This window comes from Salvelinus namaycush, chromosome 7 (genome assembly GCF_016432855.1).
Source record: "Salvelinus namaycush isolate Seneca chromosome 7, SaNama_1.0, whole genome shotgun sequence".
NCBI classification, from domain to species: domain Eukaryota; kingdom Metazoa; phylum Chordata; class Actinopteri; order Salmoniformes; family Salmonidae; genus Salvelinus; species Salvelinus namaycush.
The window spans coordinates 47279039-47305108 of record NC_052313.1 but is presented as its reverse complement, the minus strand read 5'-3'; the positions used below and the strand labels follow the sequence as shown (position 1 = coordinate 47305108).

General features: G+C 44.0%; 1 protein-coding gene across 1 annotated transcript in view; it reads left to right on the top strand.

Moving 5' to 3' along the window:
* Positions 1-26070, top strand: part of LOC120050754 (potassium voltage-gated channel subfamily H member 7-like) — a 97759-nt gene that overhangs the window by 41946 nt on the left and 29743 nt on the right. The window contains exons 4-11 of the mRNA XM_038997312.1: positions 2266-2730; positions 3739-3759; positions 6017-6231; positions 14216-14641; positions 18662-18900; positions 19405-19565; positions 19806-20005; positions 22693-22945. Of these exons, the coding sequence (XP_038853240.1) occupies positions 2266-2730; positions 3739-3759; positions 6017-6231; positions 14216-14641; positions 18662-18900; positions 19405-19565; positions 19806-20005; positions 22693-22945 (1980 nt within the window). The remainder of the gene's footprint in view (positions 1-2265; positions 2731-3738; positions 3760-6016; positions 6232-14215; positions 14642-18661; positions 18901-19404; positions 19566-19805; positions 20006-22692; positions 22946-26070) is intronic.

Here is a 26070-nt window from a genome sequence, read left to right as displayed (position 1 = left end):
AAATAAAGTTTAGAATTTATGAAATTATGAAAAATATGAATAACATTTCACCCATGAGGCCACTAAAGGGCCATTTGACTGCAGGAAAGGGCTACATTGGAACTCGGCGTTGCATGAGTTCCACTCAGCGCTAATGTCACCTTTTAAAAATAGTAACAGGCCAATGTCATTTATTTTTACCGCAAATGCAATAGGACAGGTCAGGATAGGTCAGACGGCATGCTTAGTTTGCTATACAATTAAGAAATTGATTGCTTAAAAGCAATTTATGTTTTCTGTACCTTTATTTAACTAGGCAAGTCAGTTAAGAACAAATTCTTATTTTCAATGACGGCCTAGGAACAGTGGGTTAACTGCCTTGTTCAGGGGCATAACAACCGATTTTTACCTTGTCAGCTCTGGGATTCGAACTTGCAACCTTTCGGTTAGTAGTCCTACACTCTAACCACTAGGCTACCCTGCCGTGTGTGTGGAGAGGGGCATAAGGGGATATGCTTATGGTGAGGTAGACGTGTTGCCTTTCCTATATTTCCATTAATATATTGATTATGCACTTCTTCATTCATTTAGATGATAGGGACGGATACAATTAAATCATTGACAAATTAAAATACCAAGAACCTGATCCATTCCCACTGAAATATGTGTTATTTTTTATTGGAATCTAGCTTGTGTGTAAAAGTAACACCTTCAAAGTAAGTGTACACGTGACAGCGTCTAAAATTGGTTTCCTATTCCTCGTCATGAGTGTCAACGAAAGAAAAACGAGCTATGAGCACAGCAGAAGAACATTGATGAACATTGTCAATCATCTCTCTGCTATTCCCCACACTGCCTTTAACAATTCAACCTGGAACAAGACAAAGGCATGTGTAATGTGATGTAGCAGGCACGTTAGCTCCCTGAAGCACAAAAATCCAGAGGGATATGGAGTGGAGAGTCTTTTTTTTTCATAAGTTTATGCTTGTTTTTTTATTCGCTTTTAGATGTATAGAATAAAGTAATACTGCAACAGGAAAATTACTTTTGGAAATTGTGTTATTTTATGAAATTCTTCACTTATGTTTTCCGTTTTTACTTCAAATGTACTGTTTTAATTACAGAAATAAAGACGTCAATGTCTCCAGCAGTATATAGGTTGTCCTTTTTCCCCTTTTCCATTACTCAGTGTTAGGTAAGCTTCTGTAATGGTGTCTGGATGAGGCTGAGAAGACGTAGCCCACTGGGAATAACACATGATTTTTGTTCCAGGAAAGAATGCTTCAGGAAACTCAATTGGCCCTTAGCTGGCACGATCTGGCATCATCAATGTATGTTCTGTTGCCATGGTGCGGTGTCGTGTTCACATACGACACATGTACTGTAACATGTTAACTGTGTGCACAGACTAATGATGGCATGATTCTACAGACTAGGAGGAGAAAACACGCATGCCTCATAGTTCTGACTGGGATTGTAGTTTCAAACACGAGCATGCGTGTATGTGTGTGTGCATGTGTACGTGCGTGCACCTGTGCATGTTTGTGTGTATAGCCACTGTATATCAGTGTGTTTGTTAGGTCACCCGGAACATGTTATACATTTGAAATGAGATCTTCTGACAAGGCCCCCAAAGTCCTTGAATACAAGATGCCTCCAACTTCAGACTTCCTAGAAACGGAACTATAACCACAAGGTTTAAAGTCGCCCTCATAATGCATTGACAGATTCATTGGTAACATCATTTGGACAAAGATGATCTCTTTCTCCTCTCTCCAAGGGTTTTAATCAATCATAGGAAACCTGTTGTAATTTGATATTTTATGGGACTCTAATATATTAATGGTGGTTACTTTATTTCATCAAATGTCTGAATAATTGAAGGAAGCTGAAGATGGAAGCTAGGCCGTTGGGATGAGAGGCATTTGTTTTGATCTTGCTGCTCTTTTTGAAATAACTGTTAGCTAGCTCCTTTTGAACAATATTGGCACTCACTGCTTGATATCTGGGGAGTGAGCCGGAAACTGAGGGTAAGGTTTTCACTCCAAGGATTAGCATGAGCTACAGAGCATCTATCCAGTGCGCCATCTTCCCCTACTTGTTTCTACCTAGTCACGATCAAATTAAGAATTCCTCCACAATGAATGAAGTCATGATGAACCACTCTGAAAAGGGCAGAGTTTTGCAAAAACAATTTCTCTTATTGTTGAAAATATTCCAAGCATTGCTGTTGAACAATTGTATTCTCTCTATCTCTCCCTCTCTTTTTTCTCTCTCCAGGGAAAGGTAGATTCTTTTGTTTCCGGCTCCCAGCCTTACACCTCCTGGGCATCAGTAAGCAGTCCCTCCCTCAGGAGGACCCTGACGCCGTCATGATCGACTCGCCCCGCCGCAGCGAAGAGTCGGTGGCCACCCGCGACTTCCGGTCACTGCCCACCCGGGAGAGCTGCAGCCCCTCCTACACCAACGACACGCGAGCCCTCATCGGTCCCAGCCACTGCTCCACCCCTGTGTCGGGACCCCTGGACCACTCATCCCCCAAGGGGCCAGTCTGGAACAGGCTGGTTCCCCAAGCGGTTCCCCAGGCCCAGCCTCAGACTGTGGGCACTCTGGCCCCCTCCATCTCAGGCCTGACCCCCACCGCGTCCAGGGAGAGTGTGTGTAGTATCCGGAGGGCCTCCTCTGCACAGGACATGGAGGGTTTTGGCTCCAACTCCAAGATGGCCTTCAGGGACCGACACGCAAGTGAAGGTATGTAAGTCAACACCACCTCCATGGTCGGAAATGCTTGTTACCATCCATCCGCCTCACCCTGAGATGTTATGCTATATTAAATCAATTTAGCCTTGCTGTTCTTACGCAGTAGATTTGGTCCCAATCCCAACCATTGTTATCATGTGGTACAAATCAAATCTGACCTTGGATCAGTGAATGGGGGTAACTCCCCCACCTCAACTGTACCTACTCTTAGTCATCAGGCAGCGCCACATCTATCCTGACTCCTGAATTACCACATCTATCCTGACTCCTGAATCAGCAAATCTATCCTGACTCCTGAATCACCACATCTATCCTGACTCCTGAATCACCACATCTATCCTGACTCCTGAATTACCACATCTATCCTGACTCTTAAATTACCACATCTATCCTGGCTCCTGAATCACCACATCTATCCTGACTCCTGAATTACCACATCTATCCTGACTCCTAAATTACCACATCTATCCTGACTCCTAAATTACCACATCTATCCTGACTCCTGAATTACCACATCTATCCTGACTCTTGAATTACCACATCTATCCTGACTCTTGAATTACCACATCTATCCTGACTCCTGAATTACCACATCTATCCTGACTCCTGAATTACCACATCTATCCTGACTCTTAAATTACCACATCTATCCTGACTCTTAAATTACCACATCTATCCTGACTCCTGAATCACAGATCACCTTTCCACCCACAGTCAACATGGGGGGTACAGTACAGCCCCAGACTCTCCCTGTCTCTGTACCCAGCTAATATTTCTATCCCTCCCTACACCATTCAATCTGCATTTCTCATTCAAAGGGCCCCTGCGGTTGACACTGTAATACGTCTACTTCATGATAATGAATGGTGCGACGGCGATAGGGCTTTTATGTGGGTCGTCTTCCATCACTAGCTAGCTACGTACAGATCTGGAATCTCCTCTCACTCCTCCGCCTTCCTCCCATGCCCCTCTCTCTCGCTCAACACTATGCAATCGCAGACAATGATCATAATATCAAAGGTAACAACCACACGCTCCTTGAACATAGCACGGATATAGAATATATGGCTTGAACTGCTTGCTGCATGGATTTTTCAACTCAACAACAACATAAGCCTGTGATGAATGCTAGTGCTGGATTGATACATTTGTGAATTCCTCTGAGAATGCCAGAGAGGCTTGCACGGCATAGTAGTAGCATTATTCATGCTGTAGTAAGAAGTGACCTGTGAGTGCCCTGCAAGCTTGCAGATCCCTTCTGATAGTTCGGGAAAATCAGGCTGACTTTTGACCTGCCGCGCGCCTGCATGAAAACAAATCTTGCCTCTCATTTCCATAGAACAGGAAATCTATAATAATCAATGAATCATAATAATAGTTGTCTTCGCCTGCTTACCAAAGACAACTGATGGGCTATTTCCTTTGACCTGTGCCAGACAGTCAAAGGGAATAGAGTGATGGTTTGTCTGTTTTCTTGAATAACGTCCTACATTTTGACTCCGCTTTACCAAAAAAGTATTCCGATCCATGACTACTTTACTAGTTATGGAATACTACTATTATAGATCAAAAATGTAATGATACTGTAAGTAATTCTACCACAGGAGATTGGTGGCACCTTAATTGAGGAGGACGGGCTCGTTGTAATGGCTGGAGTGGAATTAGTGAAACCATGTGTTTGATACCATTCAATTTCCGCCGTTCTAGCCATTATTATGAGCCGTCCTCCCTTCAGCAGCCTCCACTGAATTCTACGTCACTGTAATGTTATCAAATGTCTGAGAGCCTTTTAACCTCCAGAAATGAATTAAATGACTGTACTTTCCTCTGAAATCAATCTCTTTACTAGCCTAAAAGTGCATTCCGGATCAATACCTACCAGAGGAGGCTGTTGGGAGGAGTTGTAGATGGACGGGCTCATTGTAATGGCTGGAATGGAATTAATGAAATGGAGTCAGACATGTGGTTTCCATAGCTTTGATGTATTTGATATTGTTCCAATATTCCATTTACAATGAGCCCGTCCTCCTATAGCTCCTCCCACCAGCCTCCACTGATACATACTCCATTGAATATGGAAAGATTTGGAGGAGCATCTGATAATGTTATCAGCTATTGTTTGTATTCTTAACTTTAGACCTTATGTCTCCGATTTCCGGGATATATTTTAATTACCATAACATAGTGGCCAGATTTCTTTACCTCTACTAAAAAAAAAATCACTCTGATGTTGCTCAAATAAATGTAACATGACACTCAGGAAGTGCCTGCAGAATTATCCTGACCTTTGACCCCGCCCCTCTCTCTGAGGTCACTTCTTCTTTACGCTGCTCTCTACCTCCCTCCCTCTCTCTCTCTCTCTCCTGATTCGCTAGTGTCTCGGTCCTGGATGGCTGGGGGTATGGCTTGAGCTTTTCCTATATGTCTGTAATGCACACATACTGTAATGTACAATGCTGCTGTAGCATGTATTCCAGCTGCGCATGTCTTTTGTATGTGTAAGTATCACTACGTATTCCAGCTGCGCATGTCTATTGTGTGTGAAAGTATCACTCACTGTTTTCTCAACACTCGTTTGTGAGAAAGGCATAATGAGTCATCCCTCCATCTTCTCCTTTTGGATCAACAGTTGACACGTTCCCTCTCTTTTCCATATTGACTACAGTAGATATGCGTGTGACAGTGTGAGTGTTGTTCAACGTGGTGAGGTTGTATGGCAGTGTTGTACTGTATTTTCGCATAGTAACGCAGAGTATTTGTGGATGTATGAATCATGAAAGCCATATCCATATGGTATCATTGAGTCAAAACCTCATGGCAGAGATATAAGTATACATTTCCTTTGTTTGTGGACATCAATATTTCACAAACATTTTTCATTACACCAAGTTTGTCATTTCTACAGCTGTTGAATGGAAGGCAACATGATCAAGCAGAGTGGATCTGTTTGACAGTTGTATTTCCACTGTTGTCCTGTGGTTGTTCACTTGTCTTGTGACAGCAATTGAGTTCACTCAAGAGAAAAAAACAGTTCCATACTCACGCTACCACACATAACAAATAGACACGGCAGCCTATTGACACACCTACCACATGAACCACACTTGAGGTCTCCTTTTAACCATTAGCATACCGTCAAACCGTCAAGCTGTACCAGGCCACACGTGCTAGCATAGCCTAGCATCACTGCGCTAGCCTAGTATAGCATCGCCGCTCTAGCCTAGCATCACAGCGCTAGCCATTTCCAAACCTTTCTCTCCATTAAATTCTCCTCCAGGACCCTTCAACCAGATCAAATCCAGTCTTCTGGGCTCCACGTCTGACTCCCACCTCAACAGATACAGCACCATCAACAAGATCCCCCTCATCACGCTCAACTTCTCAGAGGCCAACAATGACAAGAAGTGCCCCTCCCCTTCGTCCTCCGAGAAAACCATCATAGCCCCAAAGGTCAAGGACCGAACACACAACGTCACCGATAAGGTCACACAGGTAAGAGGTCATGAAAGGCCCTGTGCCCCCCTACTGTATTTATTTATTTTGCTCCTTTGCACCCCATTATTTATATCTCTACTTTGCACATTCTTCCACTGCAAATCTACCATTCCAGTGTTTTACTTGCTATATTGTATTTATTTCGCCACCATGGCCTTTTTTTTTACCTTTACCTCCCTTATCTCACCTCATTTGCTCACATTGTATATAGACTTATTTTTCTACTGTATTATTGACTGTATGTTTGTTTTACTCCATGTGTAACTCTGTGTTGTTGTATGTGTCGAACTGCTTTGCTTTATCTTGGCCAGGTCGCAATTGTAAATGAGAACTTGTTCTCAACTTGCCTACCTGGTTAAATAAAGGTGAAATAAAAATAAATAAAAAGATGTTGGAGCTTCACTCAATCAAGTATAATGTTGGAGTTAGAATCCATTCTATAGAATCTGTTCCGTACAGGGGACATGTCTTTTCTGTGTGTTTGTTCTGTACAGACAGTTACAGATGTATAGTGTGCTGTAGCTGGATGTACTATTACCTCATTGAATAATCACATGAATAGTCATCTGCCCCAATGTTATACATTAGAGAGCGGTAATTATCCCCTACCCCACACACACACACAAAACACACACGGAACACCACCAGGTCAGAACACAGTGTCTGTACACGCTGCTCTGTTGTTACTGTCTTATGTTACCTAATTCATTGAAAGGGAAAGGGGGGATACCTAGTCAGTTGTACAACTGAATGCCTTCAAATGAAATGTGTCTTCCGCATTTAACCCAACCCCTCTGAATCAGAGAGGTGCGGGGGGGGCTGCCTTAATCAGCATCCACGGCGCCCGGGAAACAGTGGGGTAACTGCCTTGCTCAGGGGCAGAATGACAGATTTTTACCTTGTTAGCTATCGGTTACTGGTCCAACGATATTACCACTAGGCTGAAACTCAAGGGGCTTGTTTTAATAAGTAAACCGGTGAAGGTGTATATCACCCGTAGGGGGGGATCAGGACAGATTCTCTTACCAGGGCTCAGGGATACACTCTAGTTACACACAGGTTAGAGGTCATCCTCACCATCCTGTCTGCCTGTCTGTCTGTCCTCCCAGTGGAGAGTATGTGTGCGCAGTACACCAACGCCTCCTTGTGTTGGTCCCTAAGGGGGAGGAGGAGGGAAACCAGGATGCCTGTGTGTACTCCTGCCTGCGTGCTTGCCTGTCTGTATGTGCGTGCGTCTGTGTGTCGCTATGGCAGAGCTGGTTGACCTTTAAGATCTGTCAGGGCCACTTTGTTCAGAACAGACAAGGATGTTGCTGTTCTACTGATAATGTGTATACCAGTGGCGGTTGGTACCGTTTAAGATGGGGGAGGATGATTCTTTTTTTAATGAGCATGGCCTTATTTCTATTACAGCATATTGGATGACTGTCATTCATATTCCATTCACCCAGTTCAATGTAACATCGATAAGTTTAGGCTACTACATGATACTGTACCCATCATGAGGTTGCTACAACCTAGCCGATGAACTCAAGTTCACAACGTAGGCCGAGAGAATTTTGAGTAATCAAGGTGACAGACAGTGACACATTCAATACCGCCTTGCACACTCTTGCCTACAGCTAGCTAATCTAGGGTGTAATCATTAGTCCAGCAAATGCAAATGAGAGTTTCTGTTGGACAAATTCAGGTATGTTTATCCCCATTTTGTTCCGTTTATGAGACGTTTTTCAACAGATTCGGTGGAATGAATACACACCTGATCACACGCAAACAGTTCACTTTCGTAGCAGCCACATAAAAACATCATGATTTTTGCTTGTTGTATATAAACTCAGCAAAAAAAGAAATGTCTTCTCACTGTCAACTGCGTTTATTTTCAGCAAACTTAACATGTGTAAATATTTGTATGAACATAACAAGATTTAACAACTGAGCCATAAACTGAACAAGTTCCACAGACATGTGACTAACAGAAATGTAATAATGTGTCCCTGTCCAAAGGGGGGGTCAAAATCAAAAGTAACAGTCAGTATCTGGTGTGGCCACCAGCTGCATTAAGTACTGCAGTGCATCTCCTCCTCATGGACTGCACCAGATTTGCCAGTTCTTGCTGTGAGATGTTACCCCACTCTTCCACCAAGGCACCTGTAAGTTCCCGGACATTTCTGGGGAGAATGACCCTAGGCCTCACCCTCCGATCCAACAGGTCCCAGATGTGCTCAATGGGATTGAGATCCGGGCTCTTCACTGGCCATGGCAGAACACTGACATTCCTGTCTTGCAGGAAATCACACACAGAACGAGCAGTATGGCTGGTGGCATTGTCATGCTGGAGGTTCATGTCAGGATGAGCCTGCAGGAAGGGTACCACATGAGGGAGGAGGATGTCTTCCCTGTAACGCACAGTGTTGAGATTGCCTGCAATGACAACAAGCTCAGTCCGATGATGCTGTGACACACCGCCGCAGACCATGACGGACCCTCCACCTCCAAATCGATCCCGCTCCAGAGTACAGGCCTCGGTGTAACGCTCATTCCTTCGACAATAAACGCAAATCCGACCATCACCCCTGGTGAGACAAAATTGCGACTCGTCAGTGAAGAGCACTTTTTGCCAGTCCTGTCTGGTCCAGCGACGGTGGGTTTGTGCCCATAGGCGATGTTGTTGCCGGTGATGTCTGGTGAGGACCTGCCTTACAACAGGCCTATAAGCCCTCAGTACAGCCTCTCTCAGCCTATTGCGGACAGTCTGAGCACTGATGGAGGGATAGTGCTTTCCTGGTGTAACTCGGGCAGTTGTTGTTGCCATCCTGTACCTGTCCCGCAGGTGTGATGTTCGGATGTACCGATCCTGTGCAGATGTTGTTACACGTGGTCTGCCACTGCGAGGACGATCAGCTGTCCGTCCTGTCTCCCTGTAGCGCTGTCTTAGGCGTCTCACAGTACGGACATTGCAATTTATTGCCCTGGCCACATCTGCAGTCCTCATGCCTCCTAGCAGCATGCCTAAGGCGAGTCAGTAGAAAGGTCTCTTTGGTGTCCTAAGTTTTCATAACTGTGACCTTAATTGCCTACCGTCTGTAAGCTGTTAGTGTCTTAACGATCATTCCACGGCTGCATGTTCATTAATTGTTGATGGTTCATTGAAGCATGGGAAACAGTGTTAAAACCCTTTACAATGTTAAAACTCTTTACAATGAAGATCTGTGAAGTTATTTGGATTTTTACGAATTATCTTTGAAAGACAGGGTCCTGAAAAAGGGCCGTTTCTTTTTTTCCTGAGTTTATAATTCCTTCTCGCAACTATCTACGCTCTCTCCCCCTCTCACCTTTTCTTTTCGCTTGTGGACTTCAGTGCACAACACATCAGCTGTCTGTGACCAGGCAAAAAACCTTTCCAAGCCAAACCTTCATATCATGACTGCTTACCTCTACACACAGCCTACATTGTTGTCACATCATAGTCAACTAGAACTAACACGTTAGTAAACTCGCTACAATCATGCAGTACAATGTACAGTCAGAAAGCAGTTTACCAGTCACACTGGCGGGCCCCAGTGGCAATACATTAATAAAACCAAAGCTTACCTTGACTTGGAAGAGTTCCAGTGTTGGATAGCTATAGCCAGCTAGCTAACATAGCATCCCTCTCTGTTTGAGCCGGGTGTTTGAGTAGGCTAAACTAGCTAGCTGCATTTGCTAGCTAAGTGAAAGTGAACGTTTAAAAAAAATACAACCAAATATAGCTATCTCTCTCTCTCGTCTCTCTTGCTTCTCCTTAATTTTGGAAGAAATTAATTTGTTCAAAACTGTTCAACTATTGTCTTTCTCTTTAAGACAACTACTCACCACATGTTATACATTGCAGTGCTAGCTAGCTGTAGCTTATGCTTTCAGTACTAGATTCATTCTCTGATCCTTTGATTGCGTGGACAGCATGTCAGTTCATGCTGCAAGAGCTCTGATAGGTTGGAAGACATCGTCCAGAAGTTGTTATAATTACTGTGTAAGTCTATGGAATGGGGTGAGAACCAAGAGCCTCCTAGGTTTTGTATTGAAGTCAACGTACTCAGAGGACAGAAGCTAGCTGTCCTCCGGCTACACCATGGTGCTCACCTACAGAGTGCTGCTGAGGCTACTGTAGACCTTCATTGCAAAACAGTGTGTTTTAATCAATTATTTGGTGACGTGAATATATTTAGTATAGTTATATCTAAAAAGGATAACTTTTTTAATGTTTCGCTATATAGATTTTTATGAAATTCACTGAGGAGGATGGTCCTCCCCTTCCTCCTCTGAGGAGCCTCCACTAGTGTATACAGTATATACTATACAGTATCTGGCACTGGGTTTTCCTTAAAAGCAGATCTTAGTTTGTCATTGGCACTAAGGGCATCTTCTAGTTTAGAGGACATATGCTGGTGTGTGTGTGTGAGTCATACATCTCAATAGTGGGTTGCAGCTTGTATATTCCAACCAGATCTTAGTATTTGTTGTGATTATTTATATAGCTCAGGGATGGGCAACTCCAGTCCTCGGGGGCCGGAGTGGTGTCACACTTCTTCCCCATCCCTAGCAAACACAGCTGATTAAACAAATTGCTATCTAAACTGAAGATCATGATTAGTTGACTATTGGAGTCAGTTAGCTGAGGCTGGGGCAAAAGTGATACACCAATTAGGCCCCCAAGGAAAGGAATTTGCCTTTACCTCCCTTATCTCACCTCATTTGCTCACATTGTATATAGACGTATTTTTCTACTGTATTATTGACTGTATGTTTGTTTTACTCCATGTGTAACTCTGTGTTGTTGTATGTGTCGAACTGCTTTGCTTTATCTTGGCCAGGTCGCAATTGTAAATGAGAACTTGTTCTCAACTTGCCTACCTGGTTAAATAAAGGTGAAATAAATTAAAAATTAAAAAATGCAACCGCTGTGTCAGATTTCAAAAAAACTTTCCGGAAAAAGCACACCATGCAATAATCTGAGTACGGCGCTCAGACACAGAAACAAGCCATACATGTACCCGCCATGTTGTGGAGTCAACAGAAGTCAGAAATATAATTATAAATATTCACTTACCTTTGATGATCTTCATCAGAATGCACTCCCAGGAATCCCAGTTCCACAATAAATGTTTGTTTTGTTCGATAAAGTCCATAATTTATGTCCAAATACCTCCTTTTTGCGCGTGTAGTTCAAAAATCAAAATTCATGACGCGCAGGCCAGACGAAAAGTAAAAAAATTCCATTAAAGTTCGTAGAAACATGTCAAAAGATATATAGAATCAATCTTTATGATGTTTTTAACATAAATCTTCAATAATGTTTCAACCGGAGAATTCCTTTGTCTTTAGAAAGGTAAAGGAACGCAGCTACCTCTCACGAGGGCGCGCCTGAGTGAGCTCGTGGCACTCTGCCAGACCCCTGACTCAAACAGCTCTCATTCCCTCATCATTCACAGTAGAAGCCTGAAACAAGGTTCTAAAGACTGTTGACATCTAGTGGAAGCTTTAGGAAGTGCAATATGACCCCATAGACACTGTATATTGGATAGGCAAACCTACAAACCTCAGATTTCCCACTTCCTGGTTTGATTTTTTTCTCAGGTTTTTGCCTGCCATATGAGTTCTGTTATACTCACAGACATCATTCAAACAGTTTTAGAAACTTCAGAGTGTTTTCTATCCAAATCTACTAATAATATGCACATCTTAGCTTCTGGGCCTGAGTAGCAGGCAGTTTACTCTGGGCACCTTATTCATCCAAGCTACTCAATACTGCCCCCAGCCATAAGAAGTTAATGTTCGTTCTATGAGGTATTATTTCTCCAGGTTTGGATGGGTTTGCTTCAGTTTTACCAGTCGTTATGTCATGGCTTTGCTTCAGTTTTGCCAATTTTTTTCATTATTGTCAACAATAAATGTTGTGGGTCACGTGACAAAGCAGCACTGGCCAAGACAGGAAATGACACTCTGGTATTCCAAATCCTCCAACAATACAAACAAATAACGTGAGAGGGTGAAATGAACAGACCACTCATTTGCATACAGTTATTCCAGATGAGAGAGTTAATTTGCACAATAGCAAATGAATCCACACTAGGTGCATTAAATAATTATGTCTGAATAGTTTATTTAGTAACAGATCAGGGGGAGCAACGTGCTCAACTGAGCTCTCATTCTGCAAATTGACTCCTCCCTGGGCTTGCCAGCAGGCTCAGAGACAGTTTACCTATGTAACCATATGGCTCAAATTAGATGTTGCCACTAACCACAGATACAGGATCAGATTTACCGACCCAACATTGATTAACCGGATCATATAGGCCTAGAAACATGTGACCCTGGATCAGAGATTAGGTACTCCTTTTACCAACTCCTTACCAGTGGAAGTAGCCCAGTAGGCCACATCGACTAATCTATCCACATGGTATGTGATTCTGCCTGATTTAGGTGGTATGTCATCAAGAGTCACAAAACAACACGTTCATTCAAAAAGAGGTTTCTCATGACAATCACTGCCTTGTGCTTCTTTTCCACTTTGAGCAAAGGGCAGTTTGATGAAAGAAATAAAACTGCCTGTGGCCTAATTACCAAAACTTTCAATGAAGATAACTACTGTAGCTGGACATGAATAATGAAAAAGCTTTTTCTCTCTCTGCCCTTTATTTGGTGATTTGCTTTAAAGGGTGTGATATAGTGGAGGGTTGTTCTATTGACCTGTAATCACACAGGGGAGGGGACAGAAGACATCTAATAACCAATTTCATTATAATCACTTAAGCCCGCCGCCCTTCATCCCACTCAATCACAGGGGTCGCCGAGGCGATCCCTGCCAGGGTGCGACTAGGAGTAGGCCTAGATGGTGGAGGAAATAATTGGAAATAGTGGAAATAATGACTTGAATGGACCATCATGGAACATTGACTTGAATGGGGATTGCCATTCTAGTAATTCTAGTTCTATGTCGAAGGCGACCGAAATGGAGCCCTAATTCCATTTCCAAGGCTCTATTTCAGCTTGCTCTTCTCTCCATCTACAATAATTACTTCTCTGCCCTTGGGTGTCGCCACAGTGATAATCAGCCATGAGGAGCAGAGGCAGAAATGTCTTCCCTGGCATTGAAGTGTCAAGCTGCAGAATGAATGACTATATCCCACCACCTCCTACCACGATAATCACCTTAGTGTCATTGAGACTATTATCTGCTCTGTGATATTGATGTTAAAAGTTATCCAGGGACAGGCCATACTCTAACTGGAATAGTGGGGATATTGATGCGATTAAACATTCCTTAAATAGGGTGTTTCCTATGTAGAAGCCCCTACAAGGACATTCCCGTCATATTACTTGTTTGCAATTTGCTGGCTAATACAGTAAGATACTAAACGAACATGTACTTCTTTAAGTATGTGTATGTGGCTAATGGGTACTGTAGTTCTGGAAGGATGGTTAAGACACTGTTCTTCCATCAATATTTCCACGTGACTGATATCCTCTTGGGAGTTCAGCGGTGTTTAGTGTCCAGTGATCGACTCATAAAGAATGAATAGTATGCCTGAGGAGGTTAAGCGACCTGTATATAAATGTATAGTTATCCTCCCTACAGCCAAGCACAAGGGGCAAGCTGATGATGTTAACCTTTGTGTATTTTCATCCATAGAATTAACTTAATGTTATATACAGTATAGACCATATACATGTACAGTATGCATCCATAATAGCCTACATATAGGCTGTTATATACATTTGTTTTAAATAGTGTTAGATAATATTTGAATGCAACATTAGCATCGTGGCTTTTGCAGTAGGCCCCTATACAATATTTACATCCCACTGACTTCAGCTTGAATTTCAAAGTATTTCCTTAGGATTCTATAGGATTCATTCGCTCTTCTAATACATTGATCCAAGCCACCATTTTCTTCATGTCTTCACTTTACTTCCTCTTAACTCCTCCCTCCTTCCTCCTCAGGTGCTATCCCTGGGCGCAGATGTGCTTCCCGAGTACAAGCTCCAGGTGCCGCGCATGGACAAGTTAACTATCCTCCACTACAGCCCCTTCAAAGCGGTGTGGGACTGGCTCATCCTGCTGCTGGTCATCTACACGGCCATCTTCACGCCCTACTCCGCCGCCTTCCTCCTCAACGACCTAGAGGAGCAGAAGAGGAGGGAGTGCGGCTACTCGTGCTCGCCGCTCAACGTGGTCGACCTCATGGTGGACATCATGTTCATCGTGGACATATTGATCAACTTCAGGACAACCTATGTGAATCTCAACGAGGAGGTGGTCAGCCACCCGGCGAAGATAGCCATCCACTATTTCAAGGGCTGGTTCCTCATCGACATGGTGGCTGCCATCCCCTTTGATCTGCTCATCTTCGGCTCGGGATCAGATGAAGTAAGGGAAAACGCTTAGACCCTTTTTACACTGCTAAGCCGAGCTGAATCTGAGTCAAACCGAGCGGTACTGTGCTGTGTTGGCCCATCAGGTGGAACAGTAGCTTTCCAAGTTCTCAACTCTAGAAAAGGAGGGAGGGAAAGACAGAGCAAGAAAGATGCAGGTCAAAAGAACGATTGTTGGACTGCAGTGAGAGGGAGAGATGTGTTCCTGCGTATGAGAGGGACAGAGGAAGAGAGAGGGAAGATTTATCTACTCTGATTACACCCACAGGATGTCAATATCTCAGCCGAGCAGCGACTGCTAAGTGTGTCCCTTGCTGACACATCACAGAGCGGGACAGGACAGGGTACATGATGTTCCAGGGAAAAAAAGATGTCTCCTGCAAAATGATGACAAGTGAGCATGTGTAGGGAGCAGTGGTGTGTCAGAGCAGTGATTTGTCGAGTCATTATTTACCATCAGGTGTCTTGTACTGGAGAGTTGCCCTAAGTCTGGGGCTGTCAGTGAATGGCAGGAAGAGGAAGCGGAACAGACAGACGAGTGGTGACATGCCACAGCGTGTGTCCATGTAATATAGCGTCTCTCACTTTTCAGGAAATAAGCAGCAGAGGCTACATTTTATGATAACATGTACAGGTTTTTGTGTAAGTCCTGCAGCAACAACCAATTAATCCAATTGAGGTCTGAATTGAATTTGTTGATCATTTGAACCAGGTGTGTCAGTGCTGGGCTGAAACAAAAGCCTGCATACCCAGACAGTAGTTCTACAGGACACAGATTTGCGTAAATGCAACGTAATTCCCTTTTGATGGACTTTTCTGTCTATGAGTAGTCTTACCTTAAATTTAAACATGAGAATAGCATGCTATTCACCCACTATTTGTTTGAGGTGGAGCTAGAATAAATGAAGGTGTGGAGGAGATGTGTCTACAGATACATCGAATTCTGACCTTTACCTAATTCCCTCTTAATTACACCACCTTTACCACGATGAAACCATGAATAAGGTCTAGCGAATTTACCGGTTCCAAGTGGAAAGAGCATCTACTTAGTTTTTTCTGATAGAAATAATGCAATTTTCCATGCACTGTAATTTTTTTTTTTATAACTTCATAGGATCTATCGATAAGAGCTAGGTAAATGAGTAATCCGTTTGGAGAAGGGGATTGTAAATACACAGCCATTGTTTTAGATGATTTTTCCTTATGGTCCCTGGAGACGAATGTGAAACCAGCCATATGGAAGCAAACTGAAAATCATATCAACATGGAATGTATATGATTGTTCACAGTGAAATAGAATATAAATCGCTGTGGCGTTATTCAGAATTTTTATTGTGTGCCCTCATAATTTGCACGGATGAAGTGTGGAAACCCAAGCCATAGGCTTCTGTAGGGCTGGACCTACCGAGTTGATGCATGCGCTTTATAATGTTTTGATTATATGCCCAGGCTTTTCTCTGATTTATTTTACAATTTGTATCATGTTAAATATTAGCCACTACCAGGAGCCACAGTCAGTAATACCCACATGCATTTATTTTTGCATCATTCATTTTCTTGAGGGTCGCTAGCATTAGTGGATCATATCTGGCCAACGTTGTGCAATAATTTGGGACATGTAGCCTATTTGAATCATTATGGAACTCAGAACACACGTAGCAGGTTAAACATGGAGCCTGGCGCACGGTTCACGGCGACTGGACCGTTGTCATACACTTCCATGATTAGTGAGAATTCGGTTATATTTATACAGGTTATACTTCTAGGTTATATTTCTTCCAATATTTCATGAACTGAACTTGAGTATGACAGCTTTCAGGATGAATCAAACCACTGTATTTTTATTCATCGATATACAGTATTTAGTGCGTGAAGACTCTCCAATTTTTTTTTTATGATTCATACATACTTTCCTAACCCTAAAATTTGCCTAAATAATCTACGAGAGTATTTTTGAATCTAGTTGGTGCTGAAACGGAGAACAATATGCATAGATGGCGTTCTTTCATTGATCCCCATATTCTGAACCCGTTCTCTTAATGTTTTCTGTTGAGTCTGTTGACAAAATTGTAATTAAAACCTTATCTAAAGGCATATACGTATGTACTGAAAACCCCATAGAATGAAAACTCCATGAGAAAATCTGTTGGCCAGCAAGTGTGAGGGTTTTCAGCGGTTGAATTACATTTATACAGAGTGTGCAAGGTAGCCACACCAGCAGGGTGTGTTACACAACTAAATAAGGTAAATCTGTATACCAAATACTGATGAGTGCGTAGGAAAGGCGTGCGTAGGAAAGGCATCAATTCCTAAATCGGGATCGGGGCCCATGAGCGTAGTTAGAAAACCCTGTTGTAGCCAGTAGCCTATGGGATTATGTCTTCTATTTCAGACAGTGGTTGAACATAAACCGTCATGTGCTGTCTGCCTATCAGGGGTTGTGTAGAGTGGACAGGCCAACACAGATGACTAGCCAACCCCATCCCGGACACATTTCATTTACCACCAGGGTCGTTAGGGAGAAGCTTTAGCTCTCCACTCTTCAACTCACAAGCACTGCAGACTTGAGCAAGTATTTTAATCAACCATCAACTAATATACCCTACTAAACCACCCCTTTTTGCACACAAACCCCTCAGTCACTCTGCACATCCGACATTCCAGTCAAGATCAACAGTTACGATAAATTCTAAAAACATGGAAAGAATTTCTGATTGATTTAGGATATGCCCTGTCTGTCTGAGACTGATTTCTCTTCCCGATTGGGAAGTACACTCTTAGAAAAAAGGGTTCCAAAAGGGTTCTTTGGCTGTCCCCATAAGAGAACCCTTTTTGGTTCCAGAGTTCTACATGGAACCCAAAAGGGTTCTACCTGGAACCAAAATAGTTCTTCAAAGAGTTCTCCTTAGGGGACAACCAAAGAACCCTTTTAGGTTCTAGATAACACCTTTTTTTCTAAGAGTATAGGAGACAAAAGCTGCTGTAAATGATTGCAGCGATTTAGGGGGAAGATTTGGGTGGATGGGCCGGGCAGTTTGTAATGGAGCTTTCAGAGCCTCAGCAGCAGCATCCGTGTCCCTCAGCAGAGCACATTCACCTGTGACAGAGTCAAGTCAGTGTTGCGCCATAAATCAGACCCCCTTCTATGAGACAAGGAACCATAGTCACTGTCAAATTGAGTCTCATGTGTAAACGAGAGAAGCCCCCTGTAAATAAATGTATACAGGTGCAGAGACCTGGGTGACTGTGGAGGACGAGAAACAGTAGTAGTAATGACATCCCTCAGGATATTACTATAATCGTCAGTCCTGATGAGATGGGGAACAAACTATTAGCGTTTCCCTAAGACTCACTTATGCTGTTTGCAGACTGTGCGACGCCAATAAATCAGCTCTTATCTCATGGCAGGCCGTGGTCGTTTATTTATTTTTTGGTCACCGTGTTAATTTAGCTGGGCAGGAACAGAGATGGAGAGATGCCAGGATTAAGGCTGTTTAAATGAAAGTGAACAGAAGGCAGGAGGGGTGGGAGGACAGAAGAGGCGTGGTGTTTGCTTCATGCTGCCTGGCTGAAGACTTGGACGTTCTCTGTCATTTTCTTTATTGTTCTTTGGGAACATATTTTTTTTTTCTGCAGTCATCTTAGTATCAGTATGTAGGCTTGATAAATCCTCCTCACTCCTCATAACAACATTTTAGAGTGATGGAAATATGTTATATTATAATTTATATTATTGCCACTGCTCTCTGCTGGTTTAGACAGCAGTCTATTTTTTGCAGAGGTCACTTCCATTGACACACACTGTCATATTCAGTGATTTAGAAACTGGAATAAGAAACTGGATTGTGGTCATTCAGCCAAGCTTGATTGTAACAGTGACCTTAAGGGTACCTCTAATAACAACAAATTGCTTCCTGTTGTGGTGCATCCAATTAACAAATAACGTGTCTGCACTATACTGCAACACTCAAACCCCCAGCCAATCACAGCTCTGTTTACTTCTATGTCCCCTCAGACCACCACTCTGATTGGCCTGCTGAAGACCGCCCGGTTGCTCCGACTAGTTCGCGTGGCCCGTAAGCTGGACCGATATTCAGAGTACGGAGCCGCCGTCCTTATGCTCCTCATGTGCATCTTCGCCCTCATTGCCCATTGGCTGGCCTGCATCTGGTACGCCATCGGCAATGTGGAGAAGCCCTATCTGGAGCACAAGATTGGCTGGCTGGATAACCTGGGCGTGTCCATTGGAAAGAGGTACTAGGCAAGATAAAATATACTGAATTACTGAATATCGTAACAATATGTACCATGGACTTGTGCCTCAATGTACCCCAATACTATTTACTGTATCACATGACTCTTTAATAACGATGCAGTTGAATGATAGGAAAGAACGTCATGATTTGTTAATTCAACTAAGAAATATTGGTAAAACCAAGTGGCGCAGCGGTCTAAGGCACTGCATCTCAGTGCTTGATGCGTCACTACAGACACCTTGGTTCAATTCCAGGCTGTATCACAACCGGCCGTGATAGGGAGTCCCATAGGGCGGCGCACAATTGGCCCAGTGTCGTCTGGGTTTGGCCGTTGTAGGCCGTCATTGTAAATAAGAATTTGTTCTTAATCTGACTTGCCTAGTTAAATAAAGGTTCAATGAAAAAATGATACTTTCCCAAAAATTATGTTGGGATAATACTGTAGGAAAAATACCACGAAATGTATCGAACCATGAACTGAGTGTACCGTCTCACCACCTAGGTACAACTACAGTGACCCCAGCTCTGGCCCGTCCATCAAGGACAAATACGTCACGGCCCTCTATTTTACCTTCAGTAGCCTGACCAGCGTGGGCTTTGGCAACGTCTCCCCCAACACCAACTCCGAGAAGATCTTCTCCATCTGTGTCATGCTGATTGGCTGTGAGTGTGTAGACTGTACTAGGACTGAAAACAGATGGAATCAATGAACGAACAAACAAATGAATACATTATACATATTTCTACAATGAATCACTATTACTGTAAAGCCAAGTAGTACTACTCTATAAGTTATTGTACTACTATATTCCTAGCTACTGATTAATTAAGGGAAATTAGAATATTGCTAACAGTGATGACGACATGATGATCTCCTGTCTGGTGTGATTCTCCCTCTCGCAGCCCTGATGTACGCCAGTATCTTTGGTAATGTGTCGGCCATCATCCAGCGGTTGTACTCTGGTACGGCGCGGTACCATCTGCAGATGCTCCGGGTCAAAGAATTCATACGCTTCCACCAGATCCCCAACCCACTGAGGCAACGCCTGGAGGAGTACTTCCAACATGCCTGGAACTACACCAACGGCATCGACATGAATATGGTGCGAATAGGGGGAGTGTGTGGGGGTTGTGTGAGTAGGAGGGTGGGTGTAATTGGTTGGGAAGCTGTGAGTGTGCGCGTTTGTGTCTGTGAGTGTGTGTGTGTGTGTGTGTGTGTGTGTGTGTGTGTGTGTGTGTGTGTGTGTGTGTGTGTGTGTGTGTGTGTGTGTGTGTGTGTGTGTGTGTGTGTGTGTGTGTGTGTGTGTGTGTGTTTGGGGCTAATAAGTCTTCCAAGTGAGACTTTAACAAAAAAATGCTCATATTGGGACATAGCGTTATTCTTATGGTGGGATAAGGGTATGGTTAAGTCTCAGATTTCTGATTCAGATTGCTGTTGTCCTTCAATAGGTTTTTAATGTTCAGCCCCACAGTTTGACGATGCGGTTATGTTACTGCATTGCTGTGTTTCTCCTACAGTACTTAGCTTCTCTGTGAAGCTGTTCAATGTTTTTTCTGACGTTAAACAACCTTGTCTCCAAGACGGTTCTTACCATTAACATAAAGCCTAGTGTGTTCCCTTAGCGACATGGTTATATGACATTATTATGATCTTGATTAGGATTCTAAACTCTAGAATGAAAGCCATGGATACTGTATGTAAACCGGCTTTTCCCCTGGTGATGTTAACTGTACTTATAGAAATGTGTCTTTTCCATGTCTGCGTCATGTCAAATGGAATGACTTCACCACTCTGGTAAGAGCAGGAGGTACTATGTTCACAGATAATAGTGTTAACTTATTTCCCTCTGAAACATGTTGTTTTCAAAAATGGCAGAGTGTAGTAAAATCGTAGACCAAGATGTAAATCAAAGAATACATTTATCCATAAAATCCATAACTTCGCCTTTATAGTCTAGAAAAAACAGCATGTTCATTTGAAGGCATGCTCCCCAGTTACTTTTAAATACTGTAGCCTTCTCTAGATCATGTCATGTACACTGAGTATAGAAAACATTAAGAACACCTTCCTAATATTGAGTTGCAACCCCCCTGTGGCCCTCAGAACAGCCTCAATTCGTCGGGACATGGACTACAAGGTGTCGAAAGCTTTCCACAGGGATGCTGGCCCATGTTGACTCCAATGCGTCCCATAGTTGTGTCAAGTTGGCTGGATGTCCTTTGCGTGGTGGACCATTCTTGGCACACACGAGAAACTGTTGAGCGTGAAAAACCCAGCAGTGTTGCAGTTCTTGTCACACTCAAACCGGTGCGCCTGGCACCTACTACCATACCCTGTTCAGAGGCACTTAAATATTTTGTGTTGCCCATTCACCCTCTGAATGGCATACATACACAATCCATGTCTCAATTGTCTCAAGGATTAAAAATCCTTCTTTAACCTGTCTCCTCCCCTTCATTTACACTGACTGAAGTGGATTTAACAAGTGACATCAATAAGGGATCATAGCTTTCACCTGGAAAGAGCAGATGTTCTTAATGTTTTGTACACTCAGTGTACATACTGACTTCCACATTGCATGCCAGCCAGTAGTATAACCCTCAGTGCTCCTAGCAGCCCATATTGTCCATCACAGACTGACTTGCATGTGGCTTGCCACAAGGTCGCCGTTTGCATGAAATCTGTGTATTCAAACACAATCACATAATTTTATCTGGTAGTTACCAAGCTGTGAATACTGCCAATGGGAGAGGCACAGACAGCTTGGCACTGCCAGGTTTCCCTCAATGTGGGAGGCTTGGCACACATGTCCAGCGATATTGTACCTGCACTTGCCAAATGTTGTTCAATCTCTCCTTTCCAAAATCTTCTGCTATGATTTTTTCCCCAACTAATGAAAAATAGCCTCTCTTTTTCAAGAAATTTAGATTTTGTATATGATATAGAGTAAGAATGTTTCATTGTTTCATTTTCCCCTTTGTGTGTTTGAAGCCTTCCCTTGCCCTTTGGTCCCCTGTGATGTCACAGTTCAAGATTTTCTCCTCTATTTACAGTCATCTCATGACCTTTAACCTGTAACCGAGTGTGGTGTTCAGTCCCAGGCAAATTACTTGTTTTCCAATTGTGGGCATTAATGTCATGATACTGAATAATTTAGGTGACATTTTTCCATTGAAACTATTTGCATTTAAGCATGTAGTAATTTAAGTAGTTGAAATACTTGTGTCACTCTGATCCTTAAACTCTAAATGACATAACAGGTTAATTCAGTTGAGGTAAGTATTTTATTTACTAATTTTTATGATAAATCTGAATCACAGACACTAATGATACCCCAGTAAGATAGAAAGCTCCCTCATGAGCACACTTGTGCTAATTATTTGTTAATCAAAGGGGAGATGTGTTTCCATGTTTGTTTCCATGTTTTCCTAGTTTGTTGTGTCTTGTATAGCAGTGTTGGATATCCATCTGTTTACCCCCACATGCTAGTACTCTGATTAAAGGCTATGGATGCCATATAAAGATGCCATAAAAATACCCCCCCTCAAACAGTCACATATGACAATGCAGTATTTCGATTTTGAGAAGAAGACCATAACACAATTGGCAATTGTATCAACCCACTCTGGATTCCAAACCATATCTGACTCGCAAACTCAAACCAGACCCACACCCAAAGACGTCTCGAGTTAGTTTGACAGCACATCTCTGACAACACCACAGACAAATCCATCCCAGTCCTATCTGACCATTCTCCTATTGCTGTGGCCTGTCTTTTCACGCCCCCAGGTCCTAAAGGGTTTCCCAGAGTGTCTCCAGGCTGATATCTGCCTCCACCTCAACGCGAGTCTGCTCCAGGGCTGCAAGGCATTCCAAGGGGCTACTAAGGGCTGCCTGAGGGCCCTGGCCATGAGGTTCAAGACCACGCACTCCCCACCGGGCGACACACTGGTCCACTGTGGAGACGTGCTTACTGCCCTCTACTTCTTGTCACGAGGGTCCATCGAAATCCTCAAGGATGACATCGTGGTGGCCATTTTGGGTATGCGCTACTCAAATGTTGATGTGGTTTATTGTTTCACATTGTCTATTAATATTATCTTTATTTAACCTGGTAGGTTATTTAATACACTATTTCACAATAACAACCTGATGAAAGGTTGCAATTAAAACCAAGTTTCATTGTAAACTTCATTTGACATTTCAGATGTATTTTGTGCTTTGTGAAAAAGTCCCGAACCAAAATATACGCTAGACACTAGTCACTGCAACAATGACTCGTCTTTTTTATTTATGTCGGGCTGTGGAAGGTGTGCTGCTCTCCAGTAAATTGATATCCTGAAGAATTGGTTACCTATGGCTGTGTGAATACTTCATTACAGGATGTTCACACTACTCAAACACCTCCTAATGATTTCCCTCTGCCTGAAGGTCAGCTTAATCAGGCTGTTTGGAAGAGAAACAATCTTAGAACAGCAGCACTGCAGGCACACTTTCAAAGACTGTTTTTGTCTCTAAACAGTTCAAGCGGTACTGGGAATGAATAGTAACACAGTACAGTTCAGGTGTCACTTCTCATCAAAGTGTGTGTGTGTGTGTGTGTGTGTGTGTCTCTTGCCTCTCTGTGTGTGTCTGTATATCCTCTGTGTACTGTTTATAAGAGGCTGGTCTCGCTATTCTGCAATGCCTGGGTGGGAAGCTGACATCTCTAATGAGCACAGATTCTCATGGCTCCAAGATTTTCATGCCTCCAAGAACACACTGTGATAGACACTAGCGCTGTATAGGAAGGTTTTATGGCTGGGAGAAGAGAGAGAGAGGTAGAGGATGAAGGAGAGAGTGATAGAGGGGAAGATAAAGAGTGGGGGGGGAGATGAGGAGAGAGAGAGTAGAGAGTGGGTGGAGGGAGAGATGGAGAGAGGGGAAGATAAAGAGTGTGGGGAGAGATGAGGAGAAAGAGAGAGTAGAGAGTGGGTGGAGGGAAAGATGGAGAGAGGGGAAGATAAAGAGTGTGGGTGGAGGGAGAGATGAGGAGAGAGAGAGTAGAGAGTGGGTGTAGGGAGAGATGAGGAGAGATAGAGAGTAGAGAGTGGGTGGAGGGAGAGATGGAGAGAGGGGAAGATAAAGAGTGTGGGGAGAGATGAGGAGAGAGAGTAGAGAGTGGGTGGAGGGAGAGATGAGGAGGGGGGAAGATAAAGAGTGGGGGGAGAGATGAGGAGAGAGAGAAAGTAGAGAGTGGGTGGAGGGAGAGATGGAGAGAGGGGAAGATAAAGAGTGTGGGGAGAGATGAGGAGAGAGAGAGTAGAGAGTGGGTGGAGGTAGAGATGAGGAGAGAGAGAGAGTAGAGAGTGGATGGAGGGAGAGAAGGAGATAGGGGAAGATAAAGAGTGTGGGTGGAGGGAGAGATGAGGAGAGAGAGAGTAGAGAGTGGATGGAGGGAGAGATGAGGAGAGAGAGAGAGTAGAGAGTAGATGGAGGGAGAGATGGAGAGAGGGGAAGATAAAGAGTGTGGGGAGAGATGAGGAGAGAGAGAGTAGAGAGTGCGTGGAGGTAGAGATGAGGAGAGAGAGAGAGTAGAGAGTAGGTGGAGGGAGAGATGGAGAGAGGGGAAGATAAAGAGTGTGGGGAGAGATGAGGAGAGAGAGAGAGAGTAGAGAGTGGGTGGGGGGAGAGATGAGGAGAGAGAGAAAGTAGAGAGTGGATGGAGGGAGAGATGAGGAGAGAGAGAGTAGAGAGTAGGTGGAGGGAGAGATGGAGAGCGGGGAAGATAAAGAGTGTGGGGAGAGATGAGGAGAGTGAGAGAGTAGAGAGTGGGTGGGGGGAGAGATGAGGAGAGGGGAAGATAAAGAGTGGGGGGAGAGATGAGGAGAGAGAGAGAGTAGAGAGTGGGTGGAGGGAGAGATGGAGAGAGGGGAAGATAAAGAGTGGGGGGAGAGATGAGGAGAGAGAGAGTAGAGAGTGGGTGGAGGGAGAGATGAGGAGAGAGAGAGTAGAGAGTGGGTGGAGGGAGAGATGAGGAGAGAGAGAGAGTGGGTGGAGGGAGAGATGGAGAGAGAGAGAGAGTAGAGAGTGGGTGGAGGGAGAGATGGAGAGAGAGTAGAGAGTGGGTGGAGGGAGAGATGGAGAGAGAGTAGAGAGTGGGTGGAGGGAGAGATAGAGAGAGGGGAAGATAAAGAGTGTGGGGAGAGATGAGGAGAGAGAGAGAGTAGAGAGTGGGTGGAGGGAGAGATGGAGAGAGGGGAAGATAAAGAGTGTGGGTGGAGGGAGAGATGAGGAGAGAGAGAGTAGAGAGTGGGTGGAGGGAGAGATGGGAGAGAGGGGAAGATAAAGAGTGTGGGTGGAGGGAGAGATGAGGAGAGAGAGAGTAGAGAGTGGATGGAGGGAGAGATGAGGAGAGAGAGAGAGTAGAGAGTAGATGGAGGGAAAGATGGAGAGAGGGGAAGATAAAGAGTGTGGGGAGAGATGAGGAGAGAGAGAGTAGAGAGTGGGTGGAGGTAGAGATGAGGAGAGAGATAGAGTAGAGAGTAGGTGGAGGGAGAGATGGAGAGAGGGGAAGATAAAGAGTGTGGGGAGAGATGAGGAGAGAGAGAGAGAGTAGAGAGTGGGTGGGGGGAGAGATGAGGAGAGAGAGAAAGTAGAGAGTGGATGGAGGGAGAGATGAGGAGAGAGAGAGTAGAGAGTAGGTGGAGGGAGAGATGGAGAGAGGGGAAGATAAAGAGTGTGGGGAGAGATGAGGAGAGAGAGAGAGTAGAGAGTGGGTGGGGGGAGAGATGAGGAGAGGGGAAGATAAAGAGTGGGGGGAGAGATGAGGAGAGAGAGAGAGTAGAGAGTGGGTGGAGGGAGAGATGGAGAGAGGGGAAGATAAAGAGTGGGGGGAGAGATGTGGAGAGAGAGTAGAGAGTGGGTGGAGGGAGAGATGAGGAGAGAGAGAGTAGAGAGTGGGTGGAGGGAGAGATGAGGAGAGAGAGAGAGTGGGTGGAGGGAGAGATGGAGAGAGAGAGAGAGTAGAGAGTGGGTGGAGGGAGAGATGGAGAGAGAGTAGAGAGTGGGTGGAGGGAGAGATGGAGAGAGAGTAGAGAGTGGGTGGAGGGAGAGATAGAGAGAGGGGAAGATAAAGAGTGTGGGGAGAGATGAGGAGAGAGAGAGAGTAGAGAGTGGGTGGAGGGA